We start from the raw sequence: 18,716 nt of genomic DNA, 5'->3' as shown, positions 1-18,716 counted from the left end.
GATTAAAGAGGAAATCAAGGTACTATCCAATATTGTCACCTGGGAACAAGATAGACCTATTTTCGGAAGCAATAGTAAAAGAACTGGACAATCTCACTAAAGTCAAAAACAAGACACGGGAAAATCTCTCGAAAAGTGAGCGTACAGCAATCAAAACATTAATGAACAATGATAAAATCACCATAAAACCCGCGGACAAGGGGGGGAATATTGTCCTGATGAAAACAACTGATTACATAGAAGAGGCAATGAGACAATTAAACCAGGCAAATAACTATCAAAAATTGACAACAAACCCGTATGAAAGAATGAAAAAAGAACTGCATGAACATTTGGAAACATGGCACAAAAATGGTTTAATAGATGAAGAAGAACAAAAGTACCTAACCATCGACCACCCAATAATACCGTGCATATATTTTCTCCCGAAGATTCACAAGACCTTAAACCAACCACCAGGGAGGCCCATTGTTTCTTCATGCGGGTCATTATACGAAAACATCTCTAACTATGTCGATAAATTCTTGGCTCCCATTGCCCAAAGTCTTCCATCGTATATAAAAGATACTGGTGATTTTTTGAGAATTCTAATGAATGTGACCTGGAACCCTGAATTTCTGCTAGCAACCATTGACGTGGTCTCACTGTACACCTCAATCCGCCATGACATCGGAATGCAAGCCTGTGAATATTATTTCAAACAACGAAACATCATATACCTGGACCATTCGAGGATGCTAATATCAATGATTGATCTATGCTTGAAAAACAATGTTTTTTTCTTCAACAAGCAACTATTCAGACAAACCTGTGGCACCGCTATGGGCATTTCTCTATCACCGAACTACGCCAATATCACCATGGGGTGGTGGGAGAAGACCATAGCGTGGAAGGAAGAAAATCAACAAGATTTGGAAAGGATAATGTTGTGGGTCAGGTACATCGACGACCTGTTCATTATCTGGCAAGGCACAAATGAGCAATTCCAGTCATATTTCAACAAACTCAATAACAATGATGTTGGACTGCAATTCATATGCAACACTAGCACCAAAGAAATAGATTTTTTGGACACAAAAATATATGTGCACAATGAAAAGTTGGAATCAACTCTATTTCGAAAAAAGACAGCCACGAACAGTGTGCTTCATGGGACAAGTTTCCATCCAACGCCACTTCTGCGTAGTATACCATATGGCGAATTCACAAGACTAAAAAGGAATTGCTCAGTAGCTGAAGATGCGGAGAAAATCATTGAGGAAAGCAAATGTAGATTCAGAGCGAGAGGCTACGAAGAAAGAGTATTGACCAATTGCAAAAAGAAAATTGATCAAAAAACACGCACCCAAACACTGATGGAACAACCAAAAAAGAATGAAACCCACACACCTCCAAGACTAATAATGACCTACAGTAAAGAAAGCTCCAACATTGCCCGAATAATGAGAAAATACTGGCATCTCTTGAAAAATGATCCTGATATTGGCAATACCATTGGCAACTCACCGCAAATAACATACAAGAAAAATACTTCACTTAAAGACCTATTGGTCAAAAGCCACTTCCAAGAAAAGCCGAGAGAGAACTGGCTAGAAATGCAGCGAAAAGGATTCCAACCCTGCAATACTTGCAAAGCCTGCAAGATTGGAAAGAGTATGAAAGCAATCGAAGAACCAGATGGCAAGTTAATGAGAATAGATCAACAAATCTCATGCACCTCAAAAAATGTCATTTACATAATCGAATGCAAATGCGGAATGAAATATGTGGGGTGCACCACATGTATGTTGAAAAAAAGAATCTTGGAGCATATTCGAGCAGTAAAAAATGCCAACATGCAATATGCCACTGCGAAGCACATGAGCACATGCCAAAATGGTGATTGGAGGCAAATGCATTTTTTCGGAGCAAAAGTTCTAGATAAAATGGAAAGAGGAGGTGATGTGGTCAGAAGATTGCGACAGATGGAGTCTCGCATGATAATCAGACTCCGTACCAAACACCCGAAGGGGATGAACTTTGGAGAGGATCTGCATGTCCATCTGGAATAAGAACCCCAGAACCAAAATGGGTACTACACCCGGAACAACACCGAATAAAAACATCGAACAAAGACAATGGGTACTAAACCCCTGATTTTGAACAATAATTATCATTTAAGTGCTAAAAGTATGCAAAGTCTTTCTTTTCTTTAATCATTTACTTGCACTAAAACTACATCTCCCATAATGCCTCATAAATGGCTACAAATGGGCTAGTATAAATACAAACACTGTAGAGGGACTAACCAACCGTGAGCAAGGCCGAGTGAGGCCGAAACGCGTTGGTGGGGTGAAGTCTTGCAATAAATAAGGCTTGAAATCGATCTCTGACTGTGCCGCCTCCTTTGTTTCAAATATATATATATATATATATATATACTAATTACACAGGGCAGTAAATACCTGAGAACAGAATGCCACAACTATTGCTATGGGCTATTCTATGAAGGATACCGCCTCCTGGTTGTCCCCCTCACCGCCCCTTTACTTTACTAGTAAGTACCTTTGCAACATGAACCCTTATCATTTCTCCACAGTATTCATCTATATTCCAGTTCTGGCTCCAAGCTGGATGGCTTTCTGCTAAATATTGAGCATATATAGAACAGAAAGCCAAGGAGGCCCTAGGAGGACTTGACCACATCCCTGGAAATCATAAAAAGGGGAAACCATCGAAAGAATACTTTTAATATAATATGATCCTAGTATAAACAAAACGGACTGGTCGTTAACTATTAGGTTTCTGTATAAGAAACCTACAATTCAACTCATTTGTTCCTTGTATTGTCTTATTTAAATGTCTAGGTTACTGTTACACCTGTACTATATATTGTAAAGCTGTAAATTGAAATGTAAAAAAATTCCTTAGTTGGCTATTGCTGTATGTTGGTTTCTATATCTGCACGCAGCTCATAGAATGTGTCACAATAAATCACCGTCAACTGTTTTACTTCTTATATTCACATGTGTACTATGCCATATTTTATTCTCTATCAGGGTGCTCTCATGTCTATCCCGATACTGAAGGTCTCATTTCCAAGTGACACCGATTTAATAAATTTGTAGGAATACCTAAATCAACGTTGGTGGAATGATCACTGATTTATTGTTCTGAGCAATTTAGATTTAACACATAGGTGTTCTTCCTAGTCATTCCAAAGTAAAATATCAAGGACAGCAACATATTACACTTGGAAGAAAATATATAAATGCTACACATACACTTTACTTATCAGTGAAACATGTCAGGACCTACAGGCGTGTAAGAGTTTCTAGTTGATAACATCTTTTCGCTTATCAGTCATGACCAAAGGGTTGTAATTACAATGGGGGTCGTTACAATGGCGGGCCTTCCGCCATCGGACCACAATGTTACCCCTGCCACATTACGATGGCGGGGGATCCAGACTGCGACGTGGCTGACGCAAAGACAGTCCGCAACGGAACCGCCACAGGCAATCGTTATGATTGCCTGGCGGAGCGGTCTGCCTCCATAAAATGGTGGCGGCGCCTAACAGGTACCGTCTGCCAAATTAGGATGCTGTCTTCAGCCAGCCTTTCCATGGAGGCGAAACCGCCATGGAAAGGCTGCTGGGGATTGGTTTGGGGGCCTATTGCGGACCCCCTTGTGTTGGGGGGAGGTGTTGGTGCACTGGGGGAAACCCATGGTACCCCCCTACATTTCACTGCACCAAGTGACAGGCACCACAAGTGCCTGCCATGTAGTGCAGTGAAATGCACAACATGCATTTTGGACATCGCGGCGGGTGCTGCAGTCAGCAGCACCTGCAGCAATGTTAAAGTGCAAAAAGCGACCGCATGGTGGCGGTCGCATCCTAATTGGGTGTGCGGGACCGCCGCATGTATTGCGGACGGTGCCAGTCACCACCACGATGGCGGACGGACTTCAGTCCTTCTGCCATCGTAATCGGCCCCTATGTAATATCTAATTTATACAGAGGTCAATCTCCTAGCTAAATATTGGAGTCCACTCTGGAACATGCATGATCAGGGGAAAAATCCTTCTGTATATTTCTAGTGATAACTACTGGCCTATCTTTTTGCTGTTCACAAAATATTGAAATTATTTGGTATCACTCACATGTGGAAGGGTTAGCCCGGTGGCTTCTACCGTGGTCCCGCTTGTCTACATGACACAGATCTTCCTTTCCCTTGACTCTTAGTGAATAGACTGAAGAAGCAATAAGAGGACCTGTCATTAAAAGTAGAACATGATAAATATTTACAGCAACTTATGGAATAATCAAATATAATGCAGTATACACTATGCAGAATATGAGGAGATGATTGAACCACAATTTGACTGAACACAGACCTCTATATGCAATTTATTGTGAATGACCTAATCGGATAAAGCATGACTCTCCACTATGATTTAGTACTTGTGAAGAAGTTAACAAGGTATAAAGGTGGGCTATACAAACTGGAGCCTTGGGAGGTTCGATTCCATAATTTGGTGCATACAGTAGCACAGAGGTAACCTGGAGTACTCTCTGGGTGTATGCCCGAGAAAAGCTGCACAGTGTCCATTTTAAGAACTGATTCAAACAATCACTCAAGAGAAACAATAATTTCAGAATAATATATGCAATTTGAGGTTTACAACCATTTTATTGTTTTTTTTCCTGAAAGATCATATATATGTATATGAAGAAAGCACAACAACGATGTGTGTGATGTTGGGTGATCTTTCTAAGGAGGCAGGTTCAAACAAGTTTGAAGGTTTGATTTCTTTCTAAATGTTAAAGTGTAAAGCAAGTTGCTGTCTAGAGACATGGCATCCCCCGTGTTTTCTTTTTTTTAGCACCATGAAGAATTTTTCATTATATCCACTTCAGTTTACAATTACTTCAGTTACTAGACCTTTCAATTATGATTGATTAGCTTCCATTTTGGTCTTCATCTCAAAATACATTTCCAATGAATACCTAGACTTTGTCTTGTGCGTGGTGTTTTAGATCCTCTCCTTCTCTGCAATGTTCCCAAAACTTCACACCTGTTCCATTATTTATTTCCAACACAACTAACGAAAGCCAACAATCTGCCAATGGTTGCTTTATATTACCACATCACATATGAAGTATTATGAGAACAGGGTGCGGTCATCCTCCCACACCCTGTTCATTCAGTGGCAGTGAATTAGTGGCGGGGTATAAATCACAACCACACAATAAACAGTAGGCAAAGCAAGCGAGACACTTCCTTTCCTGCCTACAATTCAAAGAAAAATTGAGCCAAAAAGCAGTTTTAAAATATACTGGATACAAAGCACGTTTAACTGTAAGGTTAAATAATATGGTCAATGAATATGAAACGTTTCTTTTCATGCATTGCAGCAAGGGCCCTTTGGCACCAAGGCATCAAGAATTGTCAGACAAATATCAGCTCATGTGGGATACTTATATGGGAACCCCCCTTATTTTGTTCTTAAACATCAGTCTGTTATTTTCTGAATATATACGTTTTGTTCTCAAACCCAGCTTCTAATTTTTGGTAAATTAGCTAATGTGGCCTCCCAAATACCAGCTTGTCATTTTCTTCAACTACTCATATTTACTACTGCTCATCAGGTACCGCCTCAAATGTGCATACCAAGGATACCTACATTAAGTCACAGATGCACAAGAGAGCCGAGAGGTGATCACTATAGCCTGGAATATACTGTTATGATATGGATGCCCACCAGATGCCTGGGGCATCCATGTGATGCGGGAAATACCCACTGTATGCCAGAAATGCCAATCAAATGATGGGGAAGGTACAAGATGTTAGAGATGTTAAGGGTGTTCACCAGATGCCAGGGGCACCCATTAGTTGTGGGGGACACCAGCTGTATGTCAGGGATGCCAATGAGATGTTTGGCCAGGCACAAGATTTCAGCGATATTAAGGATGTTCACCAGATGCCTGACGCACCCAAGAGATGTGGGGGATACCCGCTGTATACCAGATATGCAATCAGATGTTTGGGTAAGCATAAGATGTCTGGGATGCCCACCATGTGCTAGGGATTCCCACCTACAGCCAGTGGATACCACCTTATGCCACATGACTTGGGGGTGTCACCAGCGGTTAGGGCTGCATACCTGAAGGCCTGTCAAATATTTACAGTCAGCAGCACATATTAAACTGGTGGTGAAAAAAATATCGCCCAAAAGAATTAACAGTAGTGAACTGTGAGGGCAGTGGTTTTCACCTACCTGGAGTATTTTTCCTGTCAGGAATGTGCAGTATACCAACCAGCAATACCTCTTATCTGACCAATATTTCTTTAATGCAACCTTTTAGGTTCAAAATTGCCAACTACCCAACATCACTGTACAAAACATCAGAAATTGTCAAAGAGATTTTTACTCATCCATTATTTTGTATCTCTGTATATTGATCATTTTGTTGTATTTTTATCAAAAAAGTTTTTTCTTTCAAATATACACAAAACCATTTTATATATTTTTTTAGTATATACACAAAACCATTTTATATATTTTTTTAGTAGGAATTATTTTTCTTTTCTTTTTTATATGAACATTGGTTATGCAGAATCATAGATTAATACATATAACATTATCTATATAATTTGTTGCTTTTTAGAAAAGGCAAAATACAATTCATTGCATAAACAATAGTATCACCTCACACACAGACTCATGCTTATCAGTCACACTACTTTCATACATCTCATTCATAATAAAAGGAAAGAAGAGATTCCACCCTATGCGGGGTCCCACAAATTGTCGAGAAAGGGATTGCTTCAACAACTGGAAGATCTTAAACAGCAGTTGAGTATGATGATATTGCCTCTCAGGGGCCGCTCCTCCTGGGTACTATATTGGTCTAAGTGCGTTTCGGTGGCCAAACCACCTTCTTCAGGACAAATATATATCCGAAAAAGAATCTTAAACAAGCCAGATGGATTGATCTGTGGGGTGATAATCAGTTGTATTTGTTGGTTGTTGGCAGGCATGAGATTATCATTCTACATAAATTATTTATAAGACCCATATTTTCCTCACCTCTCTATCCTGAGGTTATCATGCATTTGCAGAACTGTTGTGTGAACTATACTCCTAAAGTTATCATCTTTTATATTCAGTGCTATGTAAGAAAGATAAAAAAAAGGCATGCTGCAGTAGGCCAAAGACCAAAACCATAAGATCATGTGTCAGTAAGATTTGAAAATCGTGTCACATCACAAAAGATGAGAAAGTCACCCGAAAAAAGTGTAATAGACAGAGTTTTTATTAGCTCTCATAAGTGCGGAAGAAGAAAGATTGGTGATGTGATGATGCTTCCATGCACACAGGCTAGTTTGTTATCCCTGTGTGTTTACCTGGAGTTATCAAGCCAGTGGGGGAATGGTTTCAAGTCCCACAGCTAGGCGTATAGTCTCTAGATGTGCATCTTGATATTAAAACAGCACAATGTCAGTGCAGAAAATTATCTGAAAGAAGGAGAGCATGTTAACATTTATAGAGAGAAAATCTGGGCTAGTAGGGAGGCACTATCTACTAGTTATAATCTCAAGAATTTAATTTACCCCGTTCCTAGTCTTTTCTTTATAGAATTTATTTTATTTACATCAGAAGAAACACAGACGACTGTATGTGTTTTTGATCTTCATACTGAGGTTCTTCATGAAAAGAAAGTCCCAGCTGGAATGCAGAATAAAACAAACCGTCACTCATTGTTATTCCCTATGTGGCTGGAAAATCTCACTGCTCCAGAGGGTTTCATAAATGGAGTTATTTAATTGAGTTTCTAAAAATGCGTACATCTCTCCAAACAATATTGCCTAAAAGTGCTCATAGCACCACACCTGTAACGAGCTATAGAGGCAACATTAGATCAAAGGATTGTTAAAGAAGATCCAAAATGCGATCTAATACAAGGAACATATATGATATGTAGCTCTGCTTGAAGCCATTTAGGTATAACCTATTGGAAACATCACAAAGGAAGATCGTGTACTGATATGCTAAAAACATCACAGAGGAAGATCGCATTCTGATATACGGATGCACACAATTGCCTAATTCTCATCAAAAAAGCCATCCGTTGGGTTCTATGTGTGTCAAGACTGTGCTACTTCTTGTGAGTTTTTCCACCCTGCTCTTGGACCTAGAAGTAATTTGGGGGGGGGGGGCCTTTTTGTCTAGAATTTTTCTCGGTTTTTACCGCAGGCACTATAGCTCATTAGCTTTATATGACCCTCTCTCACCAACACTACACAGACAATGACCCTCATAATAAGTAGCCAGTAACCTTTGCCATTGTATTTTCATGTATATTTTCTCTTTAAGTCCTGACTCATAGGGACAATTCTGCTTGGGTTTGCCTTCCTCTTCTTTTCCTCTAACTTCTTTTTTTCTTTTACAATCTTATAATGTGGTAAGGTGGAAGGCCTAAAAACGTTAGGCTTTACAGATGATGTATTCACAGCACTAATTGGGCAAATCTCAGGTACGAATGGAGACAATATGGACACTATAGGAGATAATAGTGAATGGATGAAGCTGCTAAACTTAAAGAAAAAAGCAAATAGAATGGAGTCCCATGCTAACTTTATGCTGGAATACTTAAAAGCAGGGATGAAACAATCTGGTCTGAGAGTTAGGAATGTTCCATCTCTCTTTGTTGAGGTGCGCAACTTCCTGGAGCAACGGTCGTAGATTGCTAACCTTTGCTCCAGGGATTGGATGATCCTCATCACAGAGACTGTAAAAGAAATTATACAAATTCTCAACCAAGTAATCTTAGACCTATAAGCAAAACTTTTTTTTTTTAACTTTATTTCAGGTATGAAACAAATATTTGTATACAATAAATACCTTGCTCACAGTTTTGTCTATTACATTGTTGCAGGTTATACATATCGCACCCACCAGTTCAATGATAATGTCAAAATATAGCAATACCAATGCAACCAACATTTGTAATCTCCATGTAGTGTCTGAGGGCTAAGCCTCAGCTGGCCCACGTTAACAACCCTCCAGTTCCCTCCTCTCATGGCCGGCCCTGTATAGGACGGGTAAACACAAAAAGAAAAACAAATTGCAAATGCAGAAGAAAAATAATTATCGTGAATATCAATACTGGCCGCTCAATAAATCTGGCCCAAGTCAATCACCCCACACCCTCCGGTACAATGCCGCTCGCCTCTCTCGAGCCAGAGGTCTGCTTGGCAGCCTCTACATAATCCCTAAATGGGCCCCATATGTCCTTGGGGCGTGATGTAGTTGGTATAATTCTAACATAGGCCTCAGCGTTGACTTTGCAATAGGCTAAACTGTGCAACCAGTCCTGAACTTTGGGAGCGGTCTTCCTGCCCCAGTGCATCGCCACCTCTCTTTTCGCGAAAAGCAGGCCTAGTGAGGTGAACCTTCTAATTTTCTTTGGGAGCTGCACCGTGTAACCCAACAGCGCAATTTACGGGATGGGGTTGAGAGGTAAGTGGATCATTTTCCCCAGGATTGTGTGCACTTCATCCCAATAAGGATGTAAGCGGGGGCAAGACCAAGCCAAGTGTATGAAGTCTGCATAGGGTGAGTTGCATTTAAGACGTGTGTGAGACCTAGCTAGGTCTATCCTGTGCGCCTTGGCAGGTGTGTAATAAGCGCGGCGAAGGAATTTGAAGTGGGGCAGTTTGTGTTTGCTGTTAAGGGATATGTCTTTGGTGGACGCGCAACATTTTGACCATTGTTCATCTGTTATTTGCCCGCCGATATCAGTTTCCCAGGTTTATCGAAGTTTGGTGTCGCACACTGGTTTGATGTGCGCTAGCTCTGTACATTTTGGAGATGAGGCGGGCTCCATCTGGACTCTCAAGTACCAGGGTAAGTGGGGGGAAGTAGTCTGGTTCCATGGGGAATGTAGGGAGGGAGGCTCGCAATGCCGAGCGAACGTGTGTCATGATAAATCGGGTCATGAAATTGCAGTTGTCGTATTGTGGGTCTTCATCAAGTGCGAATATATGTCCCCTGGGTATAACTCACCTATCTTGGCGATATCTAGGGTAGCTAGTGTATGCTTTACCAGGCGCTCACCAGAAATTGTGATCCATCTGACGTTAGGTAGGGGAAGGGAGGAAGAATATAGGGTTCCAGCACCTTATATTTCTTCAGTTTCGCCCATGGGGTGGTATATACCATTTGAATGTAACTTGGGTCTCTAGGGAACCCCCCAGGGAGTATCTCAGAGAGTGTGTCAGGGAGAACAAGGTCCGCTTCCGGTTGCAGAAACGGTATTCTAACGTCCGGGTGAAACCAAGCGTGTGCATAGCGGCATTGCACTACTAAATAATACAATTGGAAGTCTGGAACATTATACCCACCTCTTTCGTACGGTAGAGAAAGGATGGGCCACCGGATGCGTGGTTGCTTCCCACCTCACACCAGTCTGGTGGTGTGGGATCGGAGTGTGCGAAAGAAACCGTCAGTGAGTGGCATGGGGATGTTGTTGAAGAAATAAAACATTTTTAGCGAAACCACCATTTTCAGAATTGCGACCCGTCCAACTAGCGACAGCAGTAGCCTCAGCCATTTCTCAATTTGCGTTTCCAAAGTGTGCACAGCCTGTCCGTAATTTGAGCGTATGATGTGTGTGGTGTCTAGGTGGATAAGTATCCCAAGATATTTTACCGAATCGTGGCACCATTCCAGGGGGAATTCACATTCCCATGGTGACGTGCTTGCCGTGAGTGGGAAAATGAGAATCTACCAAAACGGAGTGCTAGGTTAAAGTGCTGTTCCCGGACATATAGGATAGTATCATCTGCATATAGGTAGACTAGTAGAGGGCCGGTGTTGAACTGAAGTCCTCGGTTTCAGGTGTCGCTCCTGAAAATGCCTGATCAGCGTGTCCATAGTTAATATGGACAGAAGCGGGGATAAGGGGCAGCCCTGCCTAGTGCCGCGAAAGAGAGGAATGGGCCCGGAGAGGCTGCCGTTTAAAAGGAGTCTCGCAGTGGGAGTGCAATAGAGAAAGGCCACCGTGTTTATAAAACCAAATGGCATGCCCATAGGCTTCATCACTTCAATGATAAATGGGCACTCAAGGGAATCGAAGGCCTTCTCGGCATCAAGCAAGATTGCAGCTGCCAGACGACGGGGTTTATTCTATGAAGTACCACAAAAAGTGTACGAAGATTCAGGGAAGTCGATCGGTGAGGTACAAAGCCGGATTGCACAGGAGAAATTATGTACTTCATTATTTGGGATAGTCTATCTGCAAGTACTTTGGCCAGAATTTTGTAATCTAAATTAAGCAGGGATAGCGGTTGATAGGACCCGCATTGTTTAGGATCCTTCTAGGGTTTTGGGAGGAGGATTATTACGGCCTCACGAAGTGTGGGGGGAGTATCTGTTTTTCTAATGCTTCCGCATATACTTCAATGAGTTACAGTGCCAGAAGGTCCTTGTATTCCTTGAAAAAGTCCCCTGTGAAGTCATCGAGACCCGGGGCAGTGGATCCCCGTAGAGAGTCAATAGCGAGCATGACGTCCGCCACCGATATGGGTTCTGCCAAAAAGTCTTGAATGTATCTTTCCAGATATACCAGTGCCACCTCGGAGAGGTAGTCCGTCTGATCAGTGCTATCCGGTCTAGATTTGGAAGTGTAGAGTGCGGTAAAGTAATCTAGGAACTCGTCCCGGATATCAGTTGTTGTGATAAGTGTGCCCCCGTGGTGGAATGGATCTCTGTGATGTGTGATTTACTGTACGGCGGCCCTAGCATGTGTGCCAGCACCCTCCCCGGTCTCTCCCCTCTCCATAGCGTTGAGCTGTGTGATTATTTTCCTAGATACAATATCTACCGGTCAGTGGTGTCTCTGTACTCAGACAGTGGAGCTAGTCTTGTTGCTGGGTCAGTTGGATTTGGGTTCACCGCGTATTCGGAGTCCAATGCAGCTATTTCGCGCTCAATGTGGGGCATTGTGTTGTGGAGGTCTCTAAGCACTCCAGCATGTTTAGAGATGCAAACCCCTCTAATGACTGCCTTGAATCCCTCCCACAGTACTGCCCAAGAGTCCACTGAGCGGGTATTAATCTCAAAATATTCTTTGATAGCTTCCTGCACTTACGCTTTGAATAGGTCCTCCTGGAGTGCTCTACCCAGAAAGCGCCATTGTCGTTCGTACCCCTCTGGTCTTGGAAGTTTCAGCAATAGCACTATATGGGAGTGGTCAGAATATGTCCTATGGAGCGTCATGAGGGAATCAAACCAGTCTGTGAGTTCAGGGGAAAGCAATCAGTAGTCAATTCTGGTCCTAGTATTGTGCTGACCAGAGTAGTGAGTGTACTTGGTGTGTGTGGGATTGCGGCTACGCCAGATGTCTGTTAATATATATTGGTCACAGAGGTCCTTCAGGGTGCGCTGCGCCCGTGGTTTAGTATCAGGGGCTTGGGAAATGCTATCCACCATAGGGTTTAATAACAAGTTAAAGTCTCCTCCCAAAAACATCTTATGGGGTTCTTGCTTTGAGAGTTGGGCGGTTAGAGAGTGAAAAAACTCGGGATCATCCATGTTGGGGGCGTAGACATTAATCAGGGAGACCTTGTGGCCGCAGAGTGCACCTGTGACTGTGACGTATCTGCGTTCCAGGTCGTAAACCACGTTGCCAAGACTGAAAGGGACTCTTTTGTGTATCAAAATGATGACACCCCTAGCGTAATTGCTGTAATTTGCAAAATATCTATGCGTGCCCCAGCTGGCACCCAAAAGCGCCGCATCAGTGGGGGGAGGTGTGTCTCCTGCAAATATGCTAAGTCTACCTTGTGTCAAATTAAATAATGAAGTACTTGTCGCCGTTTACGGTTATCATTCAGGCCTCTAAAGTTCCATGACGGGAAGGTTAGCGCTGAGGGGACCTCTACGTTACCAATTCGTGCCATTTCAACTAAGTGGGGAGTCTATCCTGGCAGAGTCGTAGTGTACAACAAATATAACTATCACTAGTGAGCAAAGGTGTGAAAAACAACAATTGAAACATATATTCCCATCCCCTAACCACCTCCCCCCGCACCCAACCGCCTTCTTATCCGGAGGTTGTCCACCCTATGTGAATAATCTAACATTAAGTACAGATCCATTTCAAGTTGTGGTGATGTGTCCCAAACACAGTGCCCCAATAAGAGGTAAAATCAACTAGTCGGTTACACCATGGGGGATGGCAGCAAGCGGTCGAACCAGCCAACTGACATATCAATGCAAAAGACATAACATTTTCCCCAATTGAATGCATTACTTGCAAGTAATTAAGCAAATTGGTTAACCGGTGGCAGAGTTAGAGAAGAGTTCAGCGCTGGTATCAGATTCACTGTGAGGCGGGGAAGGGAGGGGTCTTCCCGCTGCATTCTGTGTGTTTCGTTGCTTGTATGCCTGACAAAATTCCTGTGCTTCCGCTGGCGTGTCAAATATTCGGGATCTGACAGCCACATCCACCCTTAGCCTCGCCGCATAAAGAATGCCATATTTAAGTCCGAGGTTCCGCAAAGTTGCCTTGACCCCATTGAATTTGCGACGGGCCTCATTGCTGTGAAGTCCGGGTAGAAAGACAATTTTGACCACTCCCAGTCCACATCTCCATGCTCTCTCGCCAGTCTCAGCGCAGTGTACCGATCCCTGAAATTCAGGAGGCGTGCTATTATGGGCCACGGGGGGAGACCAGGGTTGAGTCGGGGGCCCAGTGACCTGTGAGCCCTCTCCACAACAAAACCGGATGTGAAGGCCTACCTTCCAAAGAGGTCAGCGAGCAACTTCTCCACAAAGAGGTCCATCCGGCCGGTGGCAGTCGTCTTCGGTACCCCCATGATGCGGACGTTGTTTCGACGACTGCGGGCTTCCAAATCCTCGTTCTTTATCGCTACTTCTTTGAGCAGGCGTTCCGTTCGTTCCAGTCTCTTGAGTGACTGTGCCGTCCCATCCTCCATGTCAGATATTCGAGCCTCTGCCACATCCAGACGCCGGTTGTGCACCTGCAGTTTGGCCCCTAGATCCGCAATGGTTTTATCTAAGACGTTGATTCCTGTGTCCAGTGCTTTGAAGCCCGCCCTCATTTCACGCAGCAAGGAGGCTACAGATGGGTCAGTAGGTACGGTGTGTTCTGTGGCATGTGTGTTATCAGCCATTGTGGTTGAGTCCAGGGGAAAGCTGTCCGTCACCTTCTTGAATGGTAAGGTTCTATGTTTGGGATCTTTTCGTCCCATTGCGAGCAACAGGACTCCAGAGGATGACGCCGCTGAGGCCGCAATGGGGGTAGAAGGCACCAAAAGCAGGTGGTCACAGCGGTCGGCGAGTTGCATAAATGTCGAGGCCTCTGTGTGGTGTGTGGCCATTCAGCAGTGTCGTGATTGGCAACTTCTGTGCCTGCCGGTAAAATGGCGATTTAGCGGGCCGCAGGGTGTCACAGGTCAAGGTCCGCAGTTAATCTCTCCGGGTGGAGACTGAATAAACAGCAGGGTAGGTGTGGAAGAGCGTCCAGCGCTGCAGCAGTTCTTTCAGAGATTTGTCCTGGTTCTTTGTGTGCTGGTATTGCAGCTCTACACAGATAACAATTAAGATTCCAGTGTACATGGGAACTATAGGGCTCTGTAGAAATCGTGTGCAGGGTGTATGCAGCTGCCTGCAGCGTTCGTGTCCATTAATAGTCCACTTCACTAATCTGCAGCAAGCCCTGAGGCAGTTCAGAGATGTCCCCCAATGCTACGCTGTGCCAGCCTCCGCACTGCGCCCCCAATGTCTGCCGTGTACAGGCCCAGTCGGTCGCATGCTTGATGGGGTCAAGGGGGGCCGGGCTGCACCCTCACCCCAGCGCGACTCACCGCTTCGCCGCACTGCTCTCTGCCACAATGGTGCTCGATAGCCGGGCCTTACTCGTCTTGCTACCCGCCTTGGGTTCCAGGACGCCGGATTGTCTGCGTCACCCGGTTCTCACCTGACGGGCAATTTCTCCGTTGTTTGGGAAAATCCTCGAGCGGCAAATGAGCTATCAGATGCAGTGTCCCTTCTACGTTCGCGTGGTGCGGTTATCCATCGGCATGGGACGCGATGTGTGGGGGAAAACACGGATGGGCCGGTGCAACCACCGGAGCTTCACTATATTGCGCACATATTAGCCACTGGCTTGGCCATGCCCCCCTAGAAGCAAAACTTAAAACCAATACAGCAGTGGAGGAAGCTAAAAATAAACGATCTAAAATTAATCAAGAACTAGAAGAGTTTGAAGACTATCTAATATAGAAAAAAATTGATAAATTTAAAAAAAGATATACGCTGAATCTCACAGGAAAAGGTATATCCTTACCTGCAGATTAATTACTACCAAGAATATCGCCAAGAAGAAGGTCAATATAACTCGCGGCCCTATAAAAGACCAATAACTGTCACCTTTTCTGATACTAATTCATCAGAATCAAGATTATGAAATTCTTGAAATCAGCGAGGGCCCCCCATAGGCTCCAGAAATCGAAGCGGACAATATGTTAACCAGTACCAGCAAGGTCAATCGCCTTTTTTACAGCAAGGCAGGGGCAGAGGGCGCGTCAGATTTCAGGGACAAGAGAAGAATTTTTACCCACAATTAGCGCCTCCACATCCGCAACCTTATATGCAGACAAGGAACCAGCAGTACTGGAAATCATAGATAGAAAAATTCAAAATGTAGACACTATTCCTATCTACAATCTCTCTAGTCATGAGCTTACAACAGAAGAGATCACTATTTTGAGCAAAGGATTATCATTTGTTCCTAGCACTCAACCAGATATTTTTCAACTTAATAAAGATCTTTTTTCTTTCTAAAAAAGCTCATGTCCCAAAATATACCCTTGCAACAGGAAAACAATATTTCAGGATGCAAACCTACATCTAAATACACACCATCATTTGAAATGGTAGGCCAGAAGTGGCTGTCTTCGAGAAAGCAGTCATTAACACCTTAGCTGCTTCGCAAATATCCCACCCCAGTGCTGCGCTGTCCATTGGAACTAGTGCTGAATGGACGTCCAATGGTCGTGCGCAGCACTGGGGAGGTAGCGCTCGTGACGACCGTTGGCCGTCAGCAGCGCTTAAGAGGTTAAAGAAATAGAGAAAGTTACCAAATATGTCCTGAAGGTAATCTCAAATCTTACTGCCCCAGAAAGCTAAGCTCTCCGTAATTTGCAGCACAATACACACATTGCCATCAAACCATGTGACAAAGCAGGTGGCATTGTCCTGATTGACACTGACTACTATGCAGGCAAAATAGACATGATGCTTGAAGTGCCGGAGCACTATAAACGAACACAAAGTCAGTTGTGCTGGATTTAAAAACCAAAATAAAGAAAAGCACAGAGAAAGCTTTCAGGGATGGTTATATCTGTCGAAAAGAGATGGACTTTCTCGTCAAGAAAATCTCAGTTACTCCTGCACTTTATGGAGTTCCAAAGATTCACAAAAACACATCATCCGTCCATGCGACCAATTGTCACATCCATAAATTCTTGTACAGAGCCTCTTTCACAATATGTGAATGCTTTCCTGTGCCCTCTGACTAAGTCATATGCCTCGTATATAAAGGACACAGGTCACGTGGTTGAAACCATAGAACATAAACCCTTCAACCATGAGAGACAATTTTTAGTGACACTAGACAGTCGTTATATACTAACATCCCCTAGGCCCTGGCCATAGAGGCAGTGGAAACTCTATTGGCTAGATCTCCTGGGGAGAGACCCAAAAATGTCATTCTGGAATGTCAAGTTATTGTCTTACACCATAACTTTTTTAAATTTAAAGACAGCCTGTTTCTTCAGATAAAGGCACCAGCATAGGAGCATCATGTGCACCGAGTGTAGCGAACATTTACATTGGGGAATTTGAACTCAGAAATATTTACAACGAGATAGCCCCTTTTTACGAAAACATTGACACATGGCATAGGTTTACAGATGATTTTTTTTTATCTCGTCAGGAGAAGAATCAGATCTCATCCAATTTATCGAGTGGCTAAACCTGAGTGATAAAAACCTCAGATTTACAGCCAAGCATTCATAAGAGAAAGTAGAGTTCCTAGACATATGGATTATGGGTGGACAAGGCTACCTTGAGGTTAAGTCTTTATAGGAAACCTACTGTGAAGAACACTATCTTAGACCACAGCAGTTACCATCCGACTTGTCAGAAAGATTCTATCCCCTTTGGGGAGTTTCTACGTATTAGAGGTAACTGCACAAACATTAAAGATTTTATGATTCATGCAAAACAACTACAGGAGAGGCTAGTACACAGAGGCTATCCCAAACGCCTCGTAAGACAATCATTAAAACGTGCAAAATATTACAACAGAGACAGTCTCATCAAGGGTAACGAAAAACAAACCCTAGATAGGATAGTTTGTGTGGTTAATCACTCCAGTCCAAACAATAGAATTTAACAAATCCTCTACAAAAACTGGAAGATTCTTAACATCAATGAAGAAGACACAATACTGATTAAACCAATTGTAGCTTTTAGAAGGAACTCTAACCTAAGAGACAAGTTGGTACATAGCAGATTTAAATGTATTAAAACTGGGGAGCAAAAGACAATAGATGGCCGTCCCCCAATTTTAGGCAATCACCGGTGTGGCAATTGCCATGCTTGTGCAGCAGTGATTACAACTCAAACCTGGTCCTATGGAAACTAAGTCAGGACAGCTGAAAAGCCATACCAACTGCAGGAGTAGCAATAACGTTTACCTCATTCTCTGAGGTTGTGGCCTAGGCTACATAGGCGAGACAGGAAGGGAATTTTCCACCGTGATACAGTCCGTAAAGGACTCAATGAAGAGATCATTTGGACAGTCGCATAAAAGTCTATGATCTTACTTTAAATCCGCAAAATGGCAGCATTAATATACACGCACACACATAGAGGGATTAGAGCATGGCAACCCTCCCCTTACTGTTGTCGTAGTGGACATGAAATCCACATCAGACATACTATGAGGGATGGGACTATCCCTGAGGCGGTAGGGATAGCTTTTGTTATGCTCCCATACATATCAGGAACACACACTTGCCATGTTTTTCTTTCTACCATAATTCTCAGCACTATAATTGAAAGCTACAGGAATAGCTGTGGTGGAATATCTTTGTAATATGTAGGTGGCTAAACCAACAGTATGGCCACGATTTAAGTAAAGACCATATGTCGATACGCACGAAAAGAACAGATATCAGGTAAACTCATATCTGGTGTAACAATAAAGGCTACAGCACTAGCTTGAGTGGATAGCTAGGAACCTGTATTTACTTCGTTTGAACCACCGCAATATGGCCGCCGTCTATAACAACTACTAGATCAAGGCAGCCACAAATTAAAAAGGGCAATAGTGAAAGGACTATTAGAGACTGTCACCTGTTTAAACATGGTGCGAAAATTTGTCAAAACGGCCGATATCATGGTATTGCGAGATTTGGGATATTGGGGGCAAGAAAAAAAGGAAAAAATGTTCCTGTTTGACTTGTATCTATTTAGTTTTAATCACTACAATATGGCTGCCGCTAATAACAACTACTAGACCGCCGCAGAAGAAGAATAGTGAAAGGACCATTAGAGGCTGGCATCCATTCTAACATGATGTTAAATTTTGTAAAAACAGCCGATGTCATGAATGCCCGAGACCTGGGATATGA

General features: G+C 43.2%; 1 protein-coding gene across 3 annotated transcripts in view; it reads right to left on the bottom strand.

The window, feature by feature from the left end:
• Positions 1 to 18,716, bottom strand: part of LOC147708584 (uncharacterized) — a 111,678-nt gene that overhangs the window by 42,708 nt on the left and 50,254 nt on the right. For all 3 annotated transcript variants that reach the window (XM_086927257.1, XM_086927258.1, XM_086927256.1), the window contains exon 3: positions 4,144 to 4,254. In XM_086927257.1, coding sequence (XP_086783383.1) covers positions 4,144 to 4,254 — 111 coding nt within the window. The remainder of the gene's footprint in view (positions 1 to 4,143; positions 4,255 to 18,716) is intronic.

The sequence above is a fragment of the Lissotriton vulgaris genome, chromosome 6 (assembly GCF_964263255.1).
Source record: "Lissotriton vulgaris chromosome 6, aLisVul1.2, whole genome shotgun sequence".
Classification (NCBI taxonomy): domain Eukaryota; kingdom Metazoa; phylum Chordata; class Amphibia; order Caudata; family Salamandridae; genus Lissotriton; species Lissotriton vulgaris.
Note: the sequence above shows the minus strand (reverse complement) of the source record. Positions and strands in the feature narration are given on the sequence as shown.